The sequence below is a fragment of the Lithobates pipiens genome, unplaced genomic scaffold, assembly GCF_037356315.1.
Source record: "Lithobates pipiens isolate NorthernLeopardFrog02 unplaced genomic scaffold, aLitPip1_a1.2 Scaffold_19, whole genome shotgun sequence".
Taxonomy (NCBI): domain Eukaryota; kingdom Metazoa; phylum Chordata; class Amphibia; order Anura; family Ranidae; genus Lithobates; species Lithobates pipiens.
Window position 1 is genome coordinate 536,812,636 of NW_027507764.1, and position 27,719 is coordinate 536,840,354.

Genomic DNA, 27,719 nt, shown 5'->3' on the forward strand with positions numbered 1-27,719 from the left:
CAAGCATCCATGGTCAGTCTATTGTCAGTGTCACACTCTCCAGGAACCAGAGTCTTCTGGGCCAGGCTGGCTGGAACACCCTCTTTCTGAATCCTGCACAACAACCTGTGAAAGTAGAGTGATCGGAGGGAAAGCATAAAGCAGGGAGTACCGTCTCCATGGAACCATCAGAGCATCTGCTCCGATTGCCAGAGGATCACTTGTTCGGGACACAAATTGCTGTAGCTCATTGTTGAACCTGGATAACCAATAGGTTGACCGCTGGCCATCCCAAACACTGGCAAATTTCCTGGAACACCCCTAGGTGTAGGGACCATTCCCCTAGGCAGATCTGCTGGTGGCTGAGATAACCTGCCTTCCAGTTCTCTACTCCCGGCATATGATATAAAATTGGCACACATCCCTCTGCCCAGGCTAGTATGTGGTTCACCTCCTTCACAGCTGAACGACTCCTGGTACCACCTTGGTGGTTTATACAGGCAACTGCAGTGGCTTTGTCGGACTGAACCTTGATGGGGCAGTCCTGAAGCTCCACTGTCCAGGACCGTAGGGCCAGACATACTGCCTGTAATTCCAGGACATTGATGGGCAGGATCTGTCTGGCCCTGATCATTTCCCCTGAGCTGTGAGCCCTTCTAGGGTCGCTCCCCAACCTGAGAGACTGTCATCTGTAGTCAGCACGCTCGAAGATACCGGGTGAGAGGATTTTCCCTTTCGCAGGTTCTGATCCAGCAAGCACCTGTTTAGGCTTAAGTGTGCCCAAGGAGATAAGCACATTGGATAATCCAGGGCTTTTCCCTCTTCTGGTCCAGGACAACAAGATGTCTTGTTAAGGCCCAGAATGGAACTGGGCATAGGGCACTGCCTTGATACCATCCTCCCTAGAAGACTCATACCAGAGCCGAAGGCAGAGTTTTCTGGTGCCCTGTATCTGATGAATATTCTTGCTTGAACCATATCTAGGATCAGACCTAAATACTTTAGCCATTGAGCTGGTTTGAAGGCTGACTTTTCAGTATGTATGATCCAGTCTAAGCTTTTCAAATACCGCACTGTGCCTATTATGCTCTGTTCTAGAGCCTCTGATACCCGAGCACTAGGATCCTTGGGCCCTTAAAAGACCCAGTACTGGTGCTAGGACCTTTAAGAACACCCGGGGAGCTGTAGCTAGGCTGAAGGGTAGAGCCACAAACTGAAAATGACATTCCTCTACTGCAAAACGTAGGAACCTCTGATGAGGCTGAAATATAGGTACGTGGAAATACCTCTTTTATATCGATGGAGACTAGAAAGTCTTCCCTTTGGAGTAAGGCTACTACTGAGCAGACAGACCATCTGAAAGGACTGTATCAGTAGATACTTGTTCAGGGATCTTAGGTCCAAAATGGGCTTTGTGTCCCAATTTGGTTTCTGAGCCCCTTTCAGATACCGGAACCTCTGCAATCACTCCTTGATGTACTAGATGATTTAGTACCTGAAGCAATAAGTTTTTTTGGAGGATCTGAGGGAATGCTGGATCTTAACCTCTGAGGGGGAACCCCCCGCAACTCTAGCTTGTAACCATGAGATATAATTGAGGTGATCCACTCGTCCTGCAGCAGCCTCCTCCTCCTCCCTCCGTACCCCCCGATGGAGTGGGGGCATCCCCTCAAAAAGGAGGGCTTGGTTTAGAAGAATCTTGGACCCAGGGCCTCTTCTGGCCCTGTGGCTTGTTGGCGGCAGAACCGCCTTGACGCTGAGACATTAGAAGAAGCAGTCCCTGAGGCTTTAAATGAGGGATGTCTGGTGCTTTTCTTCACAGGAAGTAGAACACTTTCCACCAGAGATCTTTTGGATATATTTGTCCAAATGATCACCAAATAAATGTTCCCCATGAAAAGGGAAACCTGGCAATAACTTTTTACAAGGAAGTCTGCGCATATGTACAGGCGAGAGAGCCAAACAAGAAACCTGCTGTATTGAATCCTTTAAAGGCCTCAATAGCAAAACACAGTGCTCAAGAAATATTTGTCTTACTTTCAAGCAGATCATCCTCCTGGTTAGGCCTATTAGGCCATTTGGCCTGATCCTTTACGGACTGGCAGATACCAATTGCTGCAACAGCTGGCTGAATAGCTGAACTGGCCAAAGAAAAGGAAGCCTTTAATAATGACTCCAATCTCTTGTCAACAGGGTCTTTCAAACCCTGTGCGTTATTTACCAGACAAGTTAAGTTCATGTTTTAAGGATGAGACTGCTGCAATGGTCTATTTTTTAAATGAACTTTTCATCCACGAGTATAAAAAAGGGAAAACCTCTTAGGGAGAAACAAAAATCCTGTCAGGATGTTCCCAATCAGCGTACACCACCTGTTCCAAAAGGGGGTGTGGAGGGAAAGCCTGTATGGCCTGAAGAGGCCTCAGGGATCCCAAAGAGAACCAGGGGGGCTCAGTCACCTCTACAAGAGGCAACTTAAAGACAGAACGAACCATTTCGGACAGCGTCAGGATCAAAAGCCTCTGACTGAGGAGAAAAAAAAAAAAAAAAAAAACCAATGACCTGTACACACGGGCGTTGGTTTTTTTGTCAGAAAATCTGATCACTCGGAACGAGGTGACGTTCGTTACGTACGATGGGACTACGTAGAGGCCAGTAGCTTTCGTCTCGTAATTTATTATGAGCATGTGTGGCACTTTGTCCATCGGAATTCTCTACACACGATCGGAAAGAGTCTGATCGGGTTTTGTTGTCGGAAAATTTTAGATCCAGCCCTCAAACTTTTTCCAATCATTTGTTATTTTCTCTGTGACTGAGAGGCAGACATCAACTGGATATCTTCTTGTCTAGATTGCCAAGAAGCAGACTCAGCCGCTGGGCCCTCCACAGAGTCCTTAGCTTTAAGCTCTTCCCCGTTCCTGCTCCAGACTAGGAGGCTCCGGGGAGGGGGATCTGTCACACTTCCTGCTACCCGGCGGTACGGAGGCAATCATGCCAGCAATCCTGTGCTCTAGCCCGGCTAGGGCCGAGGACAGTTCATCCTTAGTGATAAAGGGAGAAGCAGCAGCGTTGACACTATGCCCAATACCAGATAGGTACAGCGGTTCAGATTGCCCGGAAGCCTCTGGTCTTTCAGGGGATACAACACTAGGGATACGACTAGGTTTGTCAGGAACTACTGACAACATTGGTGTGCCCTTCCTTATAGTGGAAGTCCTGCTCCTCTTTTTTTGGAGATATTTAACCGCCACAAAAAGAGTACTTGGGTGTAGTATTAAAACACCTCAGAAGGGAGACCCTTTAATAGAGCTCACCAAGCCCCTATGCAACAATCCTTCTAAGCACCTTTAGCCTGCCAAGCAACACTTGGTGACTCGCGTGACCCAGGTAAGGCGAAAATGAACCGCTGCAAGTGTCTGCTAGCTCTAGCCTGCTCTGTGTCCCACACCTGTCTTTTGGAAGCATCGCATGGTTGGCCTACACAGCTTAAATAAGCTGGGTGTGTGGCCACGGTCCCAGCGAACAGGTATGGCTGCATTTGCATATAATGCGCATGCTCGTGCATCTAGATAAAGTATACTGTGCATGTGTGGCAAAGCCACATGCGCCATGGCTGCCAAATAAATGCTAAATCAAGCGGCACTTTTGCGAATGCACGTGCGCCTGGGTGAACCAAGGCAAAATGGTATGCCATCATACAGGTAAGAAAACAGCCAGACACAAGAAAAGAGGGTACACTTTGCAAATGCCCACAGCTAGCACAAAAACTCCCCTGTATGGTCACCGCACACAGGCTCTAGCTAGCTTGACTTATTGTTACAATCACTGGGACACCCCACAATAATACGTAAAGGGGTTTCACTTACCCGTTCAGGCGCAGGGCAGCTTAGAAACTAAGAGCCCAAACTTCACCCATCACAGCAGATTCCTGTCACTTGAGGACCTTCAAGGACTGGGTACCCTTTTCATGGATAGGGTCCACTCCCTTGGACATGTACAGCACCCTGCAGGAATGCCTTAGCCCTGTGGTGTCCAGGATTCCACTTTGCAACGTCCAGAGCCTGGAGGCCGCATTACAGGCAAAACCTTGCAGGATCTTGAGTCTTCTTTGAGGCTCAGGTACCATTTATCTAAGCATACAAGCCTGTGTCAAATGGATCCGATCTGTCAATCCCTTTATTCATTTAAGAACCGTTTGTGGAGCTAGAAACCTGGAGGTCAGAGAGCTCAAAACAAACTATGCCATCCACCTTGCAGACGCAGGTAAAAAACAGAAATGCTTCCTGTGTGGGAGGTGTTATATAGGGGATCACTTCCTGTCTGAAGACCTTTGGTCTACCAGTGTCCAGTCACCTGGTGATGGAGTATAACCCAGTAGGTAATGAATATTGGCTGACTGTGTCCCATGATGTATGAAGAAAAAAAAAAAAAAAAAAAAAAAAAAAAAAGTCACCAGGACTCTACTGGAAAAAAAAATAAAAAATACAACAGGTTGCAACTTTTCCTGGTCCTACCAAATATTTCTTCCGCCTAGTTTTGCCAGCAATAAAGATATAATGTACAAATATTGCTATTTTTCACTAGACTGCTTGACTGCTGAGAGCAGCTACTTTACATAACAGAATGGCAGTTACAAAATTGTGACAACTCTATCATTGCCATACAAGATTCAAGGAGTGTGCAAAAGTGAAGAAGACACCAAAATAAGCAGATAGATAAGGTCAGTTTATTGAATCTGTACATACAGACATTGGACAAGCAAAATGTGTTTGCCTACAGCAACACAAAAAGTACATAATAAATAAGGAAACCAACTTTTTTTTTTTATATATTTACTGTACACATTAAGGTTTATAAATACATCTCACCATGCTACGTTACACTGTAAACACTTTGCAATAACCTCTTTGATATACAGGCACATCTCTGGGTACGAACATGCTCTGACACAATGCAGGTACTAATAGAACATTACATTACCATAGGTAACAATATTTACTTCACAGATAGCCAAGCATACCTACAGCAGAATGTGGGGCTCTATGAAATGAGGCAACTGTGCTAGGAATATTCAGAACGTTATGGACACTTCAACATTGTATACAAATACAACAACAAAGTAGATTACATTCAAGAGAGTCTCCATCCAGCTACAGATCTGAGTTGTCTCTTAAAACAGTTTCAAGTTGTCCCTTGAGTATTTTATAGTGCAATTTCCAGCACTTAGTTTTTTTGACTGGTTGTATCAGATAATAGGCTGGTAAAAACAAACAAGTCACAAACCAGTAAAGAAAATCAGTTAAAAAGGGACAACCATCACCCGTTTCCATCGTCAGGAAAACAAAACAAAATGAAAGACCAAAACACACACACACACACACACACACACACACACACACACACACACACACACACACACACACACACACACACACACACACAATTTTTCCAGCCATGGGGTAGAAACTATGTTAAATGCCCCATTTCCTCATTTTATCTCTTGTAGACTCGAGGAGCAAGCAGTCCTTGGCAAATTTCCCAGCTTTGCCCCTGCGGCAGCCATTGTAACATTATAAAAAAAGGCATTTTCGGTTATCCAGTGGAATTCTGGATGGTAAAAAAAATAAAAAATAATTAAACAAATTCAGTAGCAAGAGTCAGAGGTCCTCATGGCAGTGACAGGTTGGCAAAACTGGTATTTGGTTGCAGAATTCTTGGCACTGGAGCCCCTTAGAAACATACGCAACCAGTGGGGGATTCAACATGCCACCATACATCCATAACTGACATGCCAAAAGTCATCAGTATGACGACCACTTAAATCTAACAGCTGGGTGGACAATCCCTTTAAAGAAGAGTACTTCGAGATCAGTGAATGTTCCCAGTGCAGGAGAGTAAGGGAAATAAAAAAAAAAAAAAAAAAAAAAAAAAACACACACATAGCTAATAAACTCAATATGAGCAGCAAGGCTGCAATATAAAGAATTTTAGAATTTAGAAGTGCATTTATAACATTCAAAAACTTTTGTTCTTTAGTACATTTAGTGCAATAGTTGTTAGGGGAGAAGAAAAGCTATTAAATTTATTATTTTCAATTAATTTTGCTTCTGCAAAAGAAGCTGAAAGTGAGAGGTGATAAAGTGCAAATAAAAAAAATAGGTGCAAATATGACAAACTGAATTTATTCAATTTGATAAGTGCTCTATGCAAGCAAAATGCATTAAAGGGGAAATAACAAATTTCCATAAACTTCAGAATCTAGCAGCAATCCATCAAGGTACAAAAAAAAAAAAAAAGCCATGGAGTAAAGGGAACGGTGTCAATCCATGATCGGGGAATTCATTCTGAACAATCACTTTAAAACAATTATTATTGATGGTGGTTGTAAAACATTACATTGCTCATCATTACTGCTACCATATTTAAAACTGGTATCCTTTGGTAGTAATTTAATTCCAGCATGAAGTCAATGTGAGTTGTTTGCGCTCCATTTTGTTTTAGACTTTGCTTCCTGGACATCATGCAAGCAACACAAAGTGATCAAAAGCTGCACTCAATTGACAAAGTGCTGGCATTATATCCATATCCTAGGAACCGCATGGGTCTAGTAGATTACAAGAGAAGATTAAAACTAATTAGAAGGTAGTATACAGATTCCCCTTTAAGCATATAGAAAAGGACAGTGTCCTATTAACATTCTAGAAGAAACAAAAAGGTAGGGTTTAAATATAAGGGCTGTAGGATGTTTTCCTAAGAGTATGCAAAGCCATTAGACAACAGCCACGCATCATAGTGCCAATGTTATACACAGGGTCTGGATATCCTCTTCGTGCACTTAATGCCCATAGAACTGTAGGAATAATGGGCACAGCCACCACAAACAGGTCGGTCAAAAAATGGTCACTCCAGTGTCTTTTAGCTATGCACGTGTGTTGCATATCTCTGCTTGGCAACTCTGGCAAAGGTCCTCCAAAATCAAGTTCTTTCATGGCACGGTTTGAGACTGAAAGGGTATCCTTGTCCAGAGAGTCAGGGGTTAAAAGGATAGCAACGTTTGGATCATCAGGGGTCAAGTCAATGAGATTTGTGGAATCAGAACACTTGGCATGGAGACCACACATAATGGAAGATGATGTATTAATAGGATGGTCATTATGGGCCTTATACATCTTGAAGATGAATTTTTCAAGGTCAAGGCTGTAAGGAACAACATCAGTTTGGATTGCCTGTTCCATCCTTTGTGAACCCTGGGCCCACTTGGAATGTATTTTCTCAATTTCTTTATCAAAACAAGCTGTGGATTGCAATTTGGTAGAATTTAGATTTGCCAAGCTACCAAGATCACTTCTTGTTTCCATCAAGACCTCATCGTAAAGGTCATCTCGGTTTGCCAGATCATCATTCAAAAGGAGATCGCAGTCTGCCATCTCCTCAGTTGCCTGGTCCTCCATTAGAAGTCCTTCTGACATCTTATCATAAATTGCACTTTCAGTCAGAGAAGCTCCTGGAGAGTTACAAAAATAATCCAAACACGGTTCATCTCGAAATTCTTCATCTTGAGCCAATTCCATAGTACGCAGAAGGGTCTCCAATTTCTTGTTTTGAATATTTATGTCTATGAAGTATTTCTGTATTCCTTTGTCTTTCTCAGCCAAACTGTTTTTCATAGTTTCAATGAACTGCTTTAGCTGCTTGATCTCCTTTCGAGCTTCTTTCAGAGCGAGCTGGGCCTCAACACGATGGCATTCCTCTTCAATCCAGTCTTCCCTCATACGAGCCAGCTGAGACTTCAAGTCTTCTATTTCTGCTTCCCTGTAATGTCAAAATAATGTTTATTATACTACAAATAACAAAGACCCTTGGATTGGCCAATGTCAAGTTCTCCTGATTCAATACATTAAGACATGCATAAGACTGAAGCAGGGGCAATACCAGACTACACCAGCAGATGGAACCTCAAATTGCAATTTCAGTTCCAGTAAAGGTGAACGGGAGTGAGGGCCATTTTGAGTATACAATAAATAAAAGAAAAGGCACGGCATACATAAAAAACAAAAATACATCTATAATAAAGTGAAATATATACGAATTTCACAGATATGACTATGGTTAATCATTAAAGGATAAGTTAAAAAATAAATGCACTTTTTTTGCAGAAAAAAAAAAAAAAAAAAGTACATTTATTATTTTTTGTTGCAGGAGCCTGGAAAGCATTGCATCAGCGATCAGTAGATCTCCTGCACGTGGTCAGTCTATCTGCTTGCCCGTATATGCCGTACGGGTAAGCTGATACTCCCTGACAGGAAGGGTCCATGAACTACCACAGCGTCGTGATAGTTCATTGAGAACTACAAGCTGACAGCCACTAAGTATGTCGGGGCTTGTAGTTCAGACACACAGAGCCCCTTTCACACAGTGACAGCAGTACGGGGAGAAGTTCCCTGTACTAGATGTCACAGGGAGGGGGGCAGCACTGGGAACCTGTTACACGTTCCACCCTAAAATCGTGTGGCACATGTAACATGTTCCCAATTATGAACTTACCCTTTAAATATATAACGTTTTCAATCTGGTAGCCCATTAGGGACATGCAACTCCCTTAGTTAAGGCTATACATCAGAATAGTAGAAAAATGCAGTTTAACATAATCTAGGTCTTTTAAATTGTTGCCTAATCTAAGACTGGCCATGCATTATACAATTTTCTTCTATAGATTTCCTTTAGATTTACCAAAACCAAATAATAGGAGGTCAAATCTGAACACTTTCAGTTTGTGTGCAATCAGGCAGGCCCTTGTACTACACAGTTTAACATAAATATAAAGGAAATTGAATAATAAAATTGTATGGTGTATGGCCAGCTATAGGCAGAAAATTCCACACAGACATCTAAGAAGGCTCACAAACAATAAGGAAACAAAGGCTGCAATACAGAGAAAGAAGCAATTAAGGTAGAATATAGGTAAAGGATTTGGTTGAATGGGCAATTCTCAGGTTTGAGGGATGAGCCAAACACCCCCCAGTTCAGTTTGCAGCAGAACGTGGGAACGGGCAAAAAATTTGGCAGAACACACAAACAGCGTTAAAGTCTATGGAGCACTAACATGAATAATCAAAAGTGTTCATTTTAAAGGCTTGTATGCAAGTTGTTGTCATAAAATGTGTTTGGGGACCCGGATCCTACCCCAGTGCAAATGCAATTTTTTTTTTTTTTTTTAAACAAAAATGGCAGTTTTTTCAGGAGCACCAATTTTTTTTTAATGCTTAAAGTGAAACAATAAAAATGAAATATTCCTTTAAATATCGTGCTTGGGGGTGTCTATAGTATGCCTGTAAAGTGGTGCATTTTTCCCGTGTTTAGAACAGTACCACAGCAAAATTACATTTCTAAAGGAAAAATTGTCATTTAAAACTGATTGCGGCTGTAATGAATTGTTGGGTCTCTGCAATATAGATAAAAAAAAATAAAAATAAAAAAACTAATTGAAAAAATGTGTTTATTACCAGGCCTTCTGGGTCTGGTATGAATATTAAGGGGAACCCCGAACCAAAAAAAAATAAAAAATTGCGCGGGGGTCCCCCTAAAATCCATACCAGGCCCTTCGGGTCCGATATAAAAATTAAGGGGAACCCTGCACCAATTTTTTTTTTTTTTAAAGAAAAAGGGTGTAGGGCCCCACCCCCCAAAATCCATACCAGACTCTTATCCGAGCACACAACCTGGCATGCCACAGGAAAAGCCCTCTCCCTCCTGAACTGTACCAGGCCACATGCCCTCAACATGGGGAGGGTGCTTTGGGGTAGCCCCCAATGGTCCCAAAAAAGTTTTAAAAGCGTCTGATCTGTCCACCGCAATCCCCACAAAAAATAAAAAATTGCTGATCACCACCATTACTAGTAAAAAAAATAAAAGTAAAATTATTTATAAAAACGCCACAAATATATCCCCTATTTTGTAGATGCTATAACCAAAATATACGCTTATTGCAATTTTTTTTTACCAAAGATATATAGAAGAATACATGTTGGCCTAAACTGATGAAAATTTTTTTTTTTTGGGGGGGGATATTATAGCAAAAAGTTAAAAATATTTCAAAATTGGCAGTCTTTTTCTATAGCGCAAAAAATAAAAAACAGCAGAGGCGATCAAATACCTCGGGAAGAAAGCTCTATTTGTGGGAAAAAAAAGGACATCAAATTTTGTGTACAACACCAACAGGACCGCGCCACTGTCAGTTAAAGCGACGTAGTGCCATGTGGCAAAAAATTGTCTGGTCAGGAGGTGGGTAAATCCTTCCAGGGCTGAAGTGGTTAAGTATGCATGTGTGAAATCCGATCAGCGTCTGAGAAAGCTGTAGGTCAATGTAGAAGGGCAGCTGCTTGGCACAGCACTTGAACATTATGACAGGGTGCTCAAGCTACTACAGCGATTTACAGCTTCCTCAGAAGACGATCAAGTATCATGTATACATACTTACAATGTGCCAAGCTGGCTCAATTTAAGTATTCAAAATATGTAATCTCTGGAGTTAGCTTTAAGTCTGGTGCATCAGTGGATATCACTGGCTATAGGATAGATATCAGTGCACTTGTTACATAGTAGGTGAGGTTCAAAAAAGACATAAGTCCATTAAGTCCAACCTATATGTGTGTGATTGTATGTCAGTATTGCATTGTATATCCCTGTATGTTGCGGCCATTAAGGTGCTTATATAAGTCTCTTGAAACTATCGATGCTCCCCGCTGAGACCACCGCCTGTGGAAGGGAATTCCACATGCTTGCTGCTCTTACAGTAAAGAACCTTCTACATAGTTTAAGGTTAAACCTTTTTTCTTCTAACTTTAATGAGTTGCCACAAGTCTTGTTAAACTCCCTTCTGCAAAAAAGTTTTATCCCTATTGTGGGGTCACCAATACGTTATTTTAATATTGAAATCATATCCCCTCTCAAGCGGCTCTTCTCCAGAGAGAATAAGTTCAGAGCTCGCAACCTTTCCTCATAACCAATATCCTCCAGACCCTTTATTAGCTTTGTTGCCTTTCTCTGTACTCGCTCCATTTCCAGTACATCCTTCCTGAGGACTGGTGCCCAGAACTGGACAGCATACTCCAGGTGCGGCCGGACCAGAGTCTTGTAGAACGGGAGAATTATTTTATCTCTGGAGTTGATCCCCTTTTTAATGCGTGCCAATAGTCGCTTTGCTTTGTTAGCAGCAGCTTGGCATTGCATGCCATTGCTTGTATATTGAGAACAAAAAAAGAGAAGGAAAATCAGACTATATAGGCCAAACACTGAGTGTATATAAAAATAATGTTTGATTATAAAACAGGTTTAAAATAATACAGCATATTTGCATCATTCAGATAATTATGTAGCTGTGCTTATAAGACTTAATAAATGACATGTTTAGCAGATTTCAATGCGTATTACAAGGTCCTCATGTTGATGCGTTTCACCAAAATTAGCTTCATCAGTATACATGAAAAAAAAAAAAAAAAACAGTATAGCAATCATCTAAAGAGATAATACTTTATGATTTTATATACACTCTGTTTGGCCTATATAGTCCGATTAGCCTTCTCTTTTTTGTTCTAAAATGTATTCAAGACAGATGTTGGCCATGAGTGTCACATTAATATTTGTATAAGTGCACTTGTAAATTGGGCACATCTGCAATAGATACCAATAATTAATAGTGTACTGGGCTCTGTATTAGGTCCTGAAGGCTTGATTTTTAAGTTCTACCTTTTTAGCTGAGAACATGAAAAGGTGCGTAATAGCGTTAATAATCAAGGCCGTCTTTAAGGCAGGGCAAAAGGGACAGCTGCCATGGGCCCTGTTATTGTTGTGGGGTCCAAAGCAGCTGCCTCATACTTGCCAACTATCCCAGTTTCAGTTCCCTTGTTCCTTGAAGTTTTTGTCCCGTGCTGTGTCCCGATATGTCATGTGCTGATACTAATGCTGCCCTGCTCTGCTCCATTGTTGTGTACAGATGACTCACCTGCAGACCCTGTGTTTACATGTAAATAAAAGGCATTCATATGTGAATAGTGGCAAACAGCTGCATATATGTATATCATGCCCCCCTGAAGTGAAGCGATGATGTGCTATAACCTCAAGCAACCAATCAGTGAGCAGTATTACTATACAGTAATCTCTAAATCAACTAAAAGCAGAAATCATTTGCTGTAACCTCTAGCAACTAATCGGTGAGCCGTAATGTGTGCTGTAACCTCTAGCAACCAGTCAGTAAGCAGTAACAGCATATTGCTGCTTGATCTGATTCAGTAAACTGATTTCAAGTCTAGTTGTTATTGTATGTCTCAGAGCAGGTGGCGGGGGGGGGGGGAGGGGCCCCAAGAAAATTTTTGCCCAGGGTCCAATCAATATTAAAGACGGCCCTGTTAATAATCCTAGAGACTTGATAACCGGGAAATGTACCATTGCTGGAAGATTGGTCAAAGCAGTAGAGACTACACTCCAAAGTTTATAAGAAATAATGCACGTAGGCAAAAATAATCTTCCTATAAAGTAGAAAAATTAGTAGGAAAAAGCGACAGAAGAGAAAGATATGGGAGTGATCATTTCAGAATATCGCAAAATTAGAAAACTGTGTCCCCACTCCCCAGGCAGTGGGAAAAATCAAGTAGCCTGGAATGCATCACTAGAGATCACCAGCAAGAGGGCTCAATGCCTCTTTACAGAGACTGAGACCTCATATAAAATAGTGTATTTCTGGAGATTTCACTTAGACAAGCTATTGAGAAGATACAGTAATACAAACAGCCATCATCAAGATAAAGTTACTTCTTTTCAAGTGACAGTAATTTGTGGCCATAAGTCCAATGAGACTTAAAAATGACATTCATAAAAGAATGATCCTTATCCTGGTGATAAAGTTGAGTCCAGAGACAGGCAAAGATTTTATTTATTTTTTTCTTTTAAACAAGGCTTTCATAACAAATATGTTATACTTACCTCCTCTGTGCAGTTGGTTTTGCACAGAGCAGGCTGGATCCTCCTCTTCTCGGGTCCCCTGCCGGTGCTCCTAATGGGAGCGTGCCTGCATGCTGTGGGGGAACCCAAGCAGGCACGCCCCCGAGCCATGGCTCTGTGTGTCCATTACCACACGGACTATTCCCCGCGCATGCATCCTGTAAAACAGAAATCCTGCAGACAGAACTTTTTTTTTTACCTTCATGCATAGACTGTATGAAGGTAAAAGAACCTTGTGCCTTTACAACCACTTTAAGGACAGAACCAGGAAAATCTGAATTTTTTGTTTAATCTGCATTCCTCATTAGCTGGTGGGAGGGGCCAGCAGGGTGCTGTGCATAGATTACTGAAAAAAAAAAAAAAAAAAAAAACCATGATAGCACCCTGCCTCAATATTCTTCTAAGCCCTGAACCAAGCAGTGGGCCGCCTCTTGGGAGAAGATTCGCAAAAATAAAACTGCCTTGAGAGGTAGATTTCGGTCTGGAAGCATGGGCATTCATGGACAGGCTATATTTGCCTACAGACTGCCTATGTAATGCCAACATTTGATGCTGCGCTTCCATGATTGAAAGAGATGAAATCCAATGAATGAAAGTGGTGGACCAGGAACATTCAGGCTGGGGATGAAAAGACTAGATGTTGCTGGATATCCTTCAGCTAGTAATGAGACCACCTCTATTTGACTTGTTGAACCTTCTACTACACACTGAGAAGCTCACAGAGTGCAGTGAAATCAGACTAAGCAATTTCAGTTCAGAAGAGGAGCTGGGCAAAAAAGTAAGGCTGGAGTCCAGCTTTGAAGGAAGGAAGGAAGGAAGGAAGGGAGGGATGGAAGGAAGGAAGGAAGGGAGGGATGGAAGGAAGGAAGGAAGGGAGGGATGGAAGGAAGGAAGGAAGGGAGGGATGGAAGGAAGGAAGGAAGGGAGGGATGGAAGGAAGGAAGGAAGGGAGGGATGGAAGGAAGGAAGGGAGGGATGGAAGGAAGGAAGGAAGGGAGGGATGGAAGGAAGGAAGGAAGGGAGGGATGGAAGGAAGGAAGGGAGGGATGGAAGGAAGGGAGGGAGGGAAGGAAGGAAGGGAGGGATGGAAGGATGGAAGGAAGGGAGGGAAGGATGGAAGGAAGGGAGGGATGGAAGGATGGAAGGAAGGGAGGGATGGAAGGATGGAAGGAAGCGAGGGATGGAAGGAAGGGAGGGATGGAAGGATGGAAGGAAGCGAGGGAGGGATGGAAGGAAGGAAGGAAGGGATGGAAGGAAGGAAGGGATGGAAGGAAGGAAGGGATGGAAGGAAGGAAGGAATGGAAGGAAATGTGACGACGTGATTGAAAATTTTATACAAGTGACAATCTGATAGAGTGGTGGAACTTTCACTTGCATTTTTATTTATTTTTTGAAGACATAAAATGGTGGTTTCGTTCAACCACAAGGAGTTGGGATCAAAATTACCCAATTGAACCAGAGGGAGAAATCTGATCACTTTCAAAAACATTGTTGGAAATGTATTGCTTGTTTTCCACTGCACAATGGATCAAATTCTGACTGCTGATCCAACTCTTCCACTGGATGGAAAGTAGAGCTGCGCGATTAATCGTTAAAGAATCAGATTATTAAAGAAAAGGAGGTAGTGGTGCGCTGTACTACGATAGGATATGCCTTATTTTCCTTTACTAAAGAATCAGATTGCTATTCTTCCCCCATCACGATCTTAAAGAAATTTTCCCGATTCTACGCAGCGTTCCCTGCTCACAACCAATAGTTGTCAAAGAAAAAAAAACCCCCAGGCAGCCTGCCAAGATTATGAGAACATTGCTTAGACAGAGATAAGGAGAAACATTGTAACACTTCCTCCTTTTAGATCAAAAGGAATTAACTTTGGTCTGTAAACGAGGGAAGTTTGACCACTAGAAGACTAAACCTTTTTCTGACACTGGTCAATATGCTGAAAGAATCGTGATGTTTATTCTAAGCAAAAATATCGGCCAGAATCGTGCAGCTCTAATGGAAAGCGGTCAAAATGAACTGAAAATGATAAATTTACTGCATATAGCTACGCAAAAGTGTGCTGAATATGGAAGGGCGAATCACTGCAGCAGTGAAGAGCACACCGGGGAATATTTGTGTGTATGTGTATAATAAATAGATAGATATCTGTGTGTGTGTAATAATATATATATCTATCTATATCTTATAATATAACGCACACAAATACAGAAAAGACATAGTACCTTTCTTGCAGTGAATTCTGGGATTCCTTCAGTTTTGCCTTCAGGTGACGTATTGAGACTTCTTTCTGCTGTAGAGGAGTCAAATACTGTTCAGGAGAGGGGGGCTTGATGCCGTGATTATCTCCACAAGATGTATATTTCATGGTGCGCCTATAGACAAGAAAAAAAGGTCTTTGATTCGCTGCTCTCCTCTCTGTATTAATGACACTCACTAAGGCCCCATTCACACCTGATCGTAGCATTTCCAGGCATAAAATTACGCGATTTTACCGCGACAATGCATTGTTTTTTACTGCGATTTTGCAGAGTTTTTTGCCGCGTTTTGCTGCGATTTTGTCCAGGGCAAAAGGTCATCAATGTAAAAAGAAATATGCCCAAATCTGCCCAATTTGAGCAACAAAAAAGGATCCAGAACTTGGTTCAGCTTCAGGCGTTTGGCTTCAGGTGACATGGAGTGGAGATGTGAACCATCTCCATTGAGAATAATGGATTTTTTCCCCCTCCAGCGTTTTGTAGCTTCAGGCTTCAAGCTACAAAACGCTCAGGTGTGAATGAGGCCTTACTTTTACTCCTTTAAATGATTGGCTAAATCAGCTTCCCCATCCAAATTGGCTTTTCCCCTCCAAATCTTGTTATCTACACACTAGAAACACGGCTACTTTAAGGAGATTACTCAAGAAACTTCTTAAAAGCTCATCTATATATAATGAAGACTGGCATCATGGAACACACTTCTATATATAATGAAGACTGGCATCATGGAACACACTTGTGTTGTGTCTTTTTGCTCTGTGTTATTTATGCAATATTGTTGGGTAACCCGGGCATGTTACTTGATGCCACAGGGCCCCTTATAGCTTACACTATTACCTCTGACCTTCCTTGAGTTGAAAGTTTCAAATAGAATATTTTGGAAATGTTTTTAAGCCTACTACTGTAGCTTCTTGAGCACTGAATAACAGAGCAAAAATTTATGTAAACATGAAGAACGATGATTTGCCATGTAATGGGAATATGGTTAACAAACATGAGAAGATGACTGGTTTGGGCAAAAATATCTCATGGATCATTTCCAGCTGTCCCCTCTGTAACCAACCATGGTAGGATCAAATTGTAAATGTCTAACTGTGAAGGAACCTTACCTAATAGATCACTTGAATTAGAATAGCAATCAAGGAGTTGCCATACTGATTAGACCAATAAAGAAACAGGAAACCCATGCTGTGGCTGCCACAAGCTAAGTGAAGCCCAATTAAATTCAAACTTTTTTTCTCACTTTATTATAACCCTGAACCCCTCCACATGTAATTTGACAGATTTTTGCTTGAAAATACTGCATCCCACAATACCACCTCTGTGCTGGCAGAGCTGAGTAGCAGCCACACCCCTTGGCACAAGTATCCTCACACAAACTTGTATAGCAGCTGAAGAGAGGGGATTCTCCAGACCAGCTCTGTTACTAAGTGCAGATGCCAGAACGCACCTGGTCTAATCCTGGTGCCTATTTGACTGCCCAGTCAGTTTAGACAACCTGCAAAACTGCTATAACTGTAAAAGGGAGGTAAAACTAGGAAAAAAAGTGGACAGTACAAGACCTATATGCCTGCATATCCATTTCTGTGATTTCAGTTGGAATTTGACTGCAGTCACCACCCTACCCACAGTATATTTGCCTTTGTGGTGCCACATCTGTCTCTTCTCTGCAATCATGATTGTAAGCTCCGTGGAACAGAAACTCACTTAGAGAGAGCATACTACATTGAAGAGCTTATCAGAAGCGGAGTCCCCAGGTTGGGAGCTTGGTTCAACCATCATGGTTGATGTGCTTCTGTGCTGCCAATCCAGGTGTCCTAAAACAATGAAAGTATTACATTATCAGACCAGTACTCCCCTTGAGGGACCATGAAAATGAAAATGGACATACACAGCTGGAATTTTGGGCAATGCCTGTGAATACTTTCATGGTTTTAGGACACCTGGATTGGCAGCACAGAAGCACATCAACCATGATGGTTGAACCAAGCTCCCAACTTGGGGACTCCGCTTCTGATAAGCTCTTCAATGTAATATGCTCTCTCTAAGTGAGCTAACAATCATGATCGCAGACAACACCAGTTGGATAAGAAATTGAGTGTTTTCCACCTGATTCCTTCAATCAGCTGCAGTCCCGGTTCAAGTACTTTGACAGCAGTGGGTGGCAGCTACCAGAACACAACAACCAGCAGCGGGAGAATCATGCATCTGTTGTTTAAGGCAAATGGGGGAATGCATTGATTTCCCTAACTCCGTGAAAAGTCTTCACATGTATGGCTAGAATAAGCTACGGTAATCAAAAATAAGCCCGGACTAAGTGCTTGTCCCAATCCCTTCCCTTTAGAATAAATGAATGCATAAAGAAATGAGCGACATGGCCTTATGGAGATATAAAGATGAGCTGGTGAAGGTACAGAATGGAGTACAACACCTGAGTGTAGGGCTGGTGTCGCTGCCCTTGTAGGACCCAGAGTTACTGCTACTAGGAGAGGAGATCCCATATGCATCATGAACATTAATTGGACTCAACTGATTCCTACAGAGCACTGCAAACAGATCCTTCTCTCGAGTGGCAGGCGGACTCTGTGCAGGCTTTCCAGATGAACTGTTGTGACCTCGCCCATGGGACACTCGGCTGAAATACACAAATATTTGAAAATGAACACCGGGGCTTCAGATTCCAGATCACACTGAAACATTTTATAGAATGGCATCTAGGAGAGTAAAGGATCTTCGGTTTCATAATATCTACATAATTCACGACTGATGGCATACCTGATGAATGCAAAAAAACAAAAAAAAAAAAAACAAAAACAGATATTTAAAAAAAAAAAGAGTAACTTCACTTTTGTTGAAAAAAAAAAACAAAAAAAAAAAAAAAAACAACATTCCCCTCTGGGTGATCTATGTACATTACAAAGATTAAAAAAAAACCTTGTTGCAGATTCCTACCTTTTGTTAGTCTGAAAAAATGCCTGCAAGTTTGCCTGTTCCCTACTGAGCGAGCCTAATGGGAGTGGTTTCATAATTATCAAATCAGCCGCCGCACTTGCAGGGCCTTAATGAGGAAAATTTCAGGGTTCTGCATCCCTTTAGACAGAATATCGAGTTGCTGCCCCACGTTTGTGGAATGCTTTGCCTGATAGTTTGAGTGTTTTTCAGTCTACTGAAAATTTAAAAAAAAAGGGATTGAAGACTTTTTTTAGCAAATGTTTTTGAATTAAGTTATTTGTTTTTTGTAACTGTGTAGCACTTTGAGGTCTTTTGATGGAAAGTGCGTTATAAATAAAATGTATTATTAACATCCTACTAGGAGTATCTCACCAAAAAATTAAATTTTTGTTGCAGCGGGTGCCAAATATCTGACCTGTATCTTAGGCCCGTTTCACACTGGGGCGGTGCGGGCATCGGTGGTAAAGTGCCGCTATATCTTTTTATTTATTTATTTATTTATTTTTTTAAAACCGCCCCGCTAGCGGCCGAAAAAGGGTTAAAACCGTCTGTAAAGCACCGCTGCAGTGGCACTTTGCCGGCGGTATAGATTGATTTCAATGGGTAGGAGCAGTGAATACACCGCTCCAAAGATGCGGCTATCAGGACTTTTCACCGTCCTGCTAGCGCACCGCTCCAGTGTGAAAAGCCCTCCATTTTTTTTCCAGGAACTACACAGGTGCCTTTTTTTAGCGCTGTAGCGCCTGGAAACCGCCTCGTGTGAAAGGGGCCTCAGTGTGGACTTCTGGGAAAATCAGTGAGCCAAATCACACAAGCAGAAAATTATATGTTTCTAGAGGGCATTCTGTACACATTCTGTGTACAGAACACCTCCGGGTAGCCATATTGCATTGCATTTTATAGAAAATGACAGAGCTGTATAATGAAAAGGAGATGTAATGTTTTAATATCATTCAATTACAATATGACTTGAGTTGCAATTGTATAATGCTATATTTTTTTATTTGCCATTTTGTTCCCCACAAAAGTGGAGTTACCCTTTAAGACCATACCAAAAAAAAACAAAAAAACAAAAAAATAAAGAAGACACTTACTATAGGATGCTGGGCACCCATAGACATGATAGAATAGTTGTTTTTAATGGTTGAGAGCTTAGCTCTTCCACCTTCTGCACTTGCCCATTATTAGGTTAAGCCACTTCCTTTATAGTGATAGGCAAATAGTTAAATCAGAACGCCAGCAAAAATAACACTCAATAGCCCTTAAAAAAAAGTAACATTAAAAAAATAAAATAAAATGTTTGCTGAAATATTTGCCTCCAATCCAGAGCATACAGCCCAAGTACTTTTTTTGTGCAGCTAGGAGGTCTTCAGTCGGTCAGATGCCCGCCATCATTCATCCCCACTTTATCTGAGCCCAGGTCACCCTGGACCCAACCCAGCCTATGAATGGACAATGAAGGATTAGCACATTGAGAAGTTCATTGCTTTGTTACTGGTTCTTCCTCTTTCACTGCAGACCTTCTGCACAGGGACTGCAAGAGGCGGAAAACAACATACTATTGACTACAGAGCAGCATTAGTGTATTATTTTTATATCTGCCCAGAGATCAGCTTTATGCAGAAGAGGTAGATTGGGCAGGGCTAGGCTTACATCCAAGAGAATTAGTCACAATGGACATATTGAGACACCCCATGTATAGGGAATACTGAGCAATCAATACACAAGCTGAACACACAAGCAGGCACCTAAGGAAACTATGGCTGGCCACACATTTACAATGTTCTTATACAATTTCCCTTTAGATTTATCAAAACCATATAATGTAATAGAACATAATTTGGAGGTCAAACCTAAAAGCCTCTTACACAACACAGTTGAAGGTCAATTTAAAAGGAAATTGAATATGAAAATTACAACGTATGACCAGCTTATATTCAGAGATTATCCTACTTAATTTAACGTCAGGTATACTTTAAAAGGTCTAGCCCACCAAACTAATGGAACCAGCCAATATGATCATGACGCGGCTTATTATATCCCTCAATTACTTCAGTTGCCTTTTCCCCTCAGTGCTTTCTGCCTCTCCATCCCACAAAGCCATAGTGAAGCTGTGACTCAATCATTACTGGATACTCCTACCTATTTACATTATAGATAATCCTTCCATTATTTGACCTATTGGGGCCATGGCTGTGGGACAACATAGATGAAGTATCTGAGATACCTAAATAAGCATGTACTGTATATTTTTTAATCCAGGTATGTCATTCATTTAGCACTGGTCTGCCCCCAGGTTTACGCCCAGTTAGTCTCAAAATTCAATAGAGCATGGTGTGAAAATGTTGTCTCGAGAAGCCTACATAAAAAATATCACCTTGAATTCAAACACAAAGATCATTTCATAAGAACATGGGTCTTCCCTTAGAGTCCATTCACACAGGGGCAACTTTGGATATGATTTGAAGTCGTCCCAAGTTGCCTCAAGTCGCGCAACTTGATAAAATCAATGTAAGTGAATGAGAGCTGTCTTACACACGGTCGGAGATTCCGACAACCAAATCCGTCGGAGTAATTCCGACGGATTAATTCTGGAAGAGGTCCGGAAGTGATGTTGCATACACACGGTCGGACTAAATTGTCGGAAAATCCGATTGTACATAACGTGATGACATAATTTCGTTACGAAGGAACTACGTTCAGGCTAGTAGCCAATAGCTTTGGTCTAGGAATTTGATCTGAGCATGCGTGGCACTTTGTCCGTTGGAGTAGGCTACACATAAAAATAGTTTTCTAGGCAAACCCCTCCCTCCCACAGAGCTGATTATTATGTGATTGGCCTCTGGCAAAGTCTTGTCCTGGAGGCAACTTCAAGTTGCCTTGTAAGTTGCCTCACGTCACGCTGTGATTCCTAAGTCGTGTCCAAGTTGCCTCCCAAAGTCTCGCTGGAAGTCATGTTGCCCCTGTGTGAATGGACTCTTAGCCCTTGTACACACGGTCGGACATTCCGACAACAAAATCCGTCAGATTTTGTCCGAAACTTGTGTTGCATACACACGGTCGGACAAAATTGTCCGAAAATGGGATCGTACGCAACGTGACGACCTAATTTAGTTACGACGGGACTACGTTCAGGCTCGTAGCCAATAGCTTTGGTCTAGGAATTTGATCTGAGCATGCGTGGCACTTTGTCCGATCGGAATTCTCTACACACAATCAGACAAAGTCCAATCGGATCATGTTGTCGGAAAGTTTTATAGCCCAGCTCTAAAACTTTGTCTGTCGGATATACCGAGGGAAACAATCCGATGGAGCCCACACACAGTCCGATTGGACATTTTCCGTTGGAATGTCCGACCGTGTGTACAAGGGATAACATGTTTGAACTAGGCATGTACAAAGTACTGATAGCGCTGCAGAGGCAAGATGAACATTGCTCTGTGAAAATAATTTCAACAGTTTATTGGACATTGTCCATCAAATATGGGCAAATTAGGAAGGACAAGCAGGAACAGTTAATATTTAGCCACGTGTGTAAATATTTTAGGCGTTATCACAAGCTTCAGTTCTGATTAGGTGAGTAAAGAGGACATTTCCTACAAACAGTAACTCCATTGATGGAAGTCTTAGTTAAAAAGAACCTGAACTTACTTTAAACCTTCAGGTGAAGACCTGCTGTGATCAAGGAGAAGCCAAACATCAGTGTTTCAACACATGAGCCATTGTTAAGGGGATGGAGCCTGGTCTTTTACAGGGACTTCAAGTACATGTACTATGAATTTCAGAATACTGTAATGAGGGACTAGGGGAGTATAACCAAACTAGGTAAAAAAAAAAAAAAAAAAAAAAGAAGAAGGAAATTCATTTTATTCCCTCATGTTAAAAATTACTATAAAAAAAAAAAAAAAAAAAAAAAAGTTGACCATACATGGCATTATCTGAATAAAAAAAACAATAAAATAAAAAACCACGTGCAGTGTGGAGGTCAAACTATGAACCCATACTCTCTTCAAACCGTGTAAATTCAAAAACAGAAAGAATGTTGAATGCATGTACCTGTAGAAGTTTTCACAAGAGCCATAAAAAAATAAATAGAAAAAAGCTCTATTGTGTAGATCAGGGATCTCCAAACTTTCTAACAAAAAGGTCAGTTCAGACATTGGGGGGGGGGGGGTCAGATTGTGGCCAGTGGGGTAAGATAACGTCCCAGCATCAGTAGGAGTAAAGTCTTAGATTAGTGAGTGTAAGCGAGAGTCTTATCTGTGTACAGTAGGAGAAATAATGCCCCATCTTTGGCATCAGTAGGACAAATAGCGCCCCATCATTGGTATGAATGGTAGGAGTCGTGCTTCATTGTAGGTGTTAGTAGCAGAAATGATCCTCCGTTGTTAGTGTCAGTGGGCGGAATAGCGTCTAGTATCAGAGGGAGCCCCCAAGAGCCAGATGAAGGCTGGCAAAGGGCCACATTGGTGCTTGCTGGGACTTTTAGTCCTCTTCCCCTCTCAGACTTTGCGACTGATTTTTAATGCTGCATTTAAATATTGCAATTTTACATTTATCTGTTTTTGCGCTGCACCTTACATTTCACTTGAATTACGTGATGATCTTTTTGTGCTAGCTGGATTTGTTTTTAGATCATTTAGGATTTTTTTTTGCGCCGATTGCTTTATTTGTATTTACTTCTCTGATCTCCGAGAAAACAAACAGTGGTCAACTGCAAAAATCCCAAAACAGTCAATTGCTACATTCCCTGAGAGAGATCATCCAGGGTTACCCAAGCTCTACCCACAACCATAAGCCCTTGTACACGTGGTCGGACATTCCGACAACAAAATCTGTTGGATCTTGTCCGACGGATTTTGTCCGAAACTGATGTTGCATACACATGGTCGGACAAAGTTGTTGGAAAATCCGATCGTTTGGAACGGGATGACGTAATTTAGTTACGACGGGACTACGTTCAGGCTAGTAGCCAAAAGCTTTGGTCTAGGAATTTGATCTGAGCATGCGTGGCACTTTGTCCGATCTGAATTCTCTACAAACGATCGGACAAAGTCCGATCAGATCATGTTGTCGGAAAATTTTTATATCCAGCTCTCAAACTTTGTTGGTCAGACATTCCGACGGAAAAAGTCTGATGAAGCCCACACACGGTCGGATTATCCAACAACACGGTCCAATCGGACATTTTCCCTCGGAATGTCCGACTGTGTGTACCAGGGATAAGGGCCATCTAACACAACTGCAGATTGGAAGAACATTATTTCTATCGCTGAACCCCAGGAAGATGAACAAACACCATTTACTTCTATATGTATTCAAACACCTAAAATGTACTTTTACAGAGAATGAGCCAATGTACAAGACATGGCACCAATATCAGCCTTCTTTAAGCCTCTGATGTGCAATACTAGTGGACACAGAGGCACGACTTTGATTTGATTGGGTCAGGGCTCTATTGCCTTGTACAGCACTCGTCAGTCTGCATCTGTGAACGTGCTTACAGGTGCAGAAGGCACAGTGACGACCTGCTTCTCCCTCAATGTCCAATCACAGGCCGGGGTAGATCCTTACCAAGCTGAATAAATGTGTAGTCTCCAGGAGGGGAATGCGACCTGGCTGTGGTTAATCATTCCTGGCAGGGATGCTTAAAATCATAAGGCTCAGTCAGAATTAGAAATCTTTTTTAAAATAATAAAACACACACACACACACACACACACACACACACACACACACTCCCACAAATGTGAGTACACCCCTCACATTTTTGTAAATATTTTATTATATCTTCATGTAACAACACTGAAGAAATGACACTTTGCTACAATGTAAAGTAGTGAGTGTACAGCTTGTATAACAGTGTAAATTTGCTGTCCCCTCAAAGTAGCTCACACAGCCATTAATGTCTAAACCACTGGCAACAAGAGTGAGTACATCCCCAAGTGTAAATGTCCAAACTAGGCCCAATTAACCATTTTCCCTCCCCGATGTCATGTGACTCGTTAGTGTTAAAAGGTCTCAGGTGTGAATGGGGAGCAGGTGTGTTAAATTTGGTGTTATCGCTCTCACATTCTCATACTGGTCACTGGAGGTTCAACATGGCAACGAACTCTGAGGATCTGAAAAAATAAAATAAAAAATAAATTCTCTCTACAAAAAGATGGCCTAGGTTATAAGAAAATTGGCAAGACCCTAAACCTGAGCTGCAGCACGGTGGCCAAGACCATACAGCGGTTTGCAGGACAAGTTCCACTCAGAATAGGCCTCGCCATGGTCGATCAAAGATGTTGAGCGCACGTGCTCAGCATCATATCCAGAGGTTGTCTTTGGGAAATAGACTTATGAATGCTGCCAGTGTTGCTGCAGAGGTGGAAGGAGTGGGGGGGGGGGGGGGCAGCCCGTCTGTGTTCAGACCATACACCACACACTGCATCAAATTTGTCTGCATGGCTGTCATCCCAGAGGGAAGCCTCTTCCAAAGATGATGCACAAGAAAGCCCACAAAACAGAAAAGCAGACTAAGGACATGGATTACTGGAACCATGTCCTGTGGTCTGATGAGACCAAAATAAACGTATTTGGTTCAAATGGTGTGAAGCATGTGTGGCGGCAACCAGGTGAGGAGTACAAAGACAAGTGCGTCTTGCCTACAGTCAGGCATGGTGGTGGGAGTGTCTTGCTCTGGCGAGTGCTGCCGGCACTGGGGAGCTACAAATTGAGGGAACCATGAATGCCATCAACTCCATGCCCAAGAGGGTTAAGGCAGTGCTGGAAAAAAATGATGGCCACACAAAATATTGACACTTTGGACCCAATTTGGACATTTTCACTTAGGGGTGTACTCACTTTTGTTGCCAGCAGCTTAGACATTAATGGCTGTGTGTTGAGTTATTTTGCGGGGACAACAAAGTTACACAAGCTGTACACTCATTACTTTACATTGTAGTAAAGTGCCATTTCTTCAGTGTTGTCACATGAAAAGATATAATGAAATACTTACAAAAATGTAGCGGTGTATTCACTTTTGTGAGATAGAGAGGGGAAGAGATATAGATATAGATAGAGATATAGATAGAGATATATATATATATATATATATATATATATATATATATATATATATATATTATATACTGGGCTATTTGCCTGGAGTTCAACTTAAGTTTTTAATTATTGAACAAAGTACAGTTTAATATTAGATACCCTAAAGCAATATAGATATTGGGATATTAGTAGCTTATTGTACATAGACATAATATACATTTACCAGTCCTTTATGATTCTTGAGATGATATTCAATCATAAACATATATTTTAATACTTCTCAGTGTTCCAAATTTTTTTTTAGGACCTGCTATGTTTGCGAAGGCCAAAGTTTATTAATTATGGCAGACAGGTTGTTATAGGTTTCAAAGTTTGCCAAATTGTATTCTTGATACACTGGGAAGTATGTATATATGGTAAACAGCTACAGTGAGTTCTGGAACAACAACCACAGAAGAAGGGAAATAAAATAACCACATTTTATTGGACAAGATGGATGCCAAAATTAAAATCATTTTCCAACTACAAAACTGTATCAATGCTTTCCATTATACAATAAATGAACATGGAGTATTTTCTAATTAAAGTGTCCTAATAGTCATCTATAAGGATCAAGTATTGTATCACGGGAGGAGAACTGCTAGTCAACACAAATAACGCAATTAGCACATAGTGACATTCTATAGTTTTCTAGCTTTCCATTTTATAGAATACACAATTAAACTTCTGATATAAAGTGATGCTTTAAAGTGGATGTAAACCCGATTGATTCAAATTTGAGCCGGGCACATATCTGTAGCATTTTCTCATCTCTGTTTTCCTGCTCTAAATCTTCTGTTATCAGCCCGATAACTTCTGACAAGTTCTCTCTCAACTGAAATAAAAGCAGCCTGAAATTTGGTGGGAGGTTACTATAAATAGATTAGCACAGAGCTTGCCAATTCACAGAACAGCTCTGAAAGTCTCTACCTATGAGGAAAGTGGGTGTGTGCACGCCTTTCCTCCAATCAGCTGTCTCCCAGTGTAAGCCAAGACTCCACACCTACTGTTGAATGAGAAACTGAAAACTCTAACACAATGTAAAGCCTCATACACACGATAGGACTTTGTACAAACTTTCCCTTGGATTTTTGTACAAAGGGCGTCGGCCCTGAACTTGTATTGCATACACACAGCAGGACTTTTTCAGCCAACTTTCACCAAATCATGTGTTTTTTCTGCTCTTTGCTACCACCTTTGGTCAACTTCTGTATTGTTGTCTGATCTTTTGCATTGGTTCTGAGCATGCCTGTTTGTACTTTGTACAAAAGTCCTATGGTTTTCTGTACACACGATCAGACTTTGCTCCATCGGACTTTTGTTGCCAGAAAGTTTGTTTGTTCGCACAGCCAACAAAAGTCCGATGAAAACCAAAAAAGTTTGTCCGATGGAGCATACACACGGTCAGATGTTGCTCCAAAGAAGCTAATTTGCATGTTTGTTGTCAAAAAGTCTGATTGTGTGTATGGGCCTTAAGAATTCTAAAGAATATTAAGTTAAAGACAGCAGATATGCATGTAAAACTAGTATATTTGAGATTTGTTTTATCCCTGTGTATCATCTGAGGCTGTTCGCTTCACTGGTGTAAGGGTCTACATCCACTTTAGCCACAGGGTCACTTGTACTTGAACACAGTGGGGGCTATTTACTAAAACTAGAGTGCAAAACCTGGTGCGGCTCTGCACAGAATCTGATCAATTTTCAGGTTTTATTGCTAAAGCTTAAAGTGGATGTAAACCCTGACATATACCCAGTGAAATGAACAACCTCAGATGATACAGAGAGAGTTGAAACAAATCTCCCTACATATGTTTTACATGTATATCTGCTGTCTTCAACTTGCTATATTCTTTAGAATTCTTACATCGGGTTAGAATTTTCACTTCCTCATTCAGCAGTAGGTGTGGAGTATTGGCTTACACTGGGAGACAGCCAATAGGAGGAAAGACCCCCCATTCCACATAGGCAGAAGAACGAAAATACTTTCAGAGCTGTGCTGTGAAAAGACACTCTTTGCCAATTTATAGTAAGCTCCCAAGACATACATCTTCAGCTGCTTTTATCTCCAGTCTTGTGCCTAGGTCAGATTTCATAAAATCGGGCTTACATCCACTTTATTAACTGGACAAGCTGAAGTTAGAAGCTGATTGGCACACACAGCTGCCTCAGACAGAGTGCACACGTTTTAGTAAATCTCCCCCACTGTGATAGTAAATGGTTTTACTATCCAAAGTTAAAAGAAGGGCAGAAGATTTAATACATGGAAAGTTGAAAAAAAAATAAAAAATAATAATGACTGAAGGTCTGCTTTAAGTTTATAGATTAATTATACATAGGATTGCTATTGTGATAGAGAATATATATATATATATATATATATATATATATATATATATATATATATATATATATATATATATATATATATATATATATACACACACACACACA

The 27,719-nt window shown here is 41.3% G+C and overlaps 1 protein-coding gene across 10 annotated transcripts in view; it reads right to left on the reverse strand.

The window, feature by feature from the left end:
* Window positions 1-4,680: 4,680 nt before the first annotated feature.
* Window positions 4,681-27,719, reverse strand: part of SYBU (syntabulin) — a 76,044-nt gene continuing 53,005 nt past the window's right edge. For 5 of the 10 annotated variants that reach the window (XM_077493231.1, XM_077493229.1, XM_077493230.1 and 2 more), the window contains 3 exons: window positions 17,662-17,865; window positions 15,198-15,347; window positions 4,681-7,788 (listed from right to left, as the gene is read on the reverse strand). In XM_077493231.1, the coding sequence (XP_077349357.1) occupies window positions 6,699-7,788; window positions 15,198-15,347; window positions 17,662-17,865 (1,444 nt within the window). In that variant the 3' untranslated portion in view covers window positions 4,681-6,698. The remainder of the gene's footprint in view (window positions 7,789-15,197; window positions 15,348-17,661; window positions 17,866-27,719) is intronic. The other 5 variants (XM_077493236.1, XM_077493234.1, XM_077493235.1 and 2 more) reach the window with 2 other exon arrangements.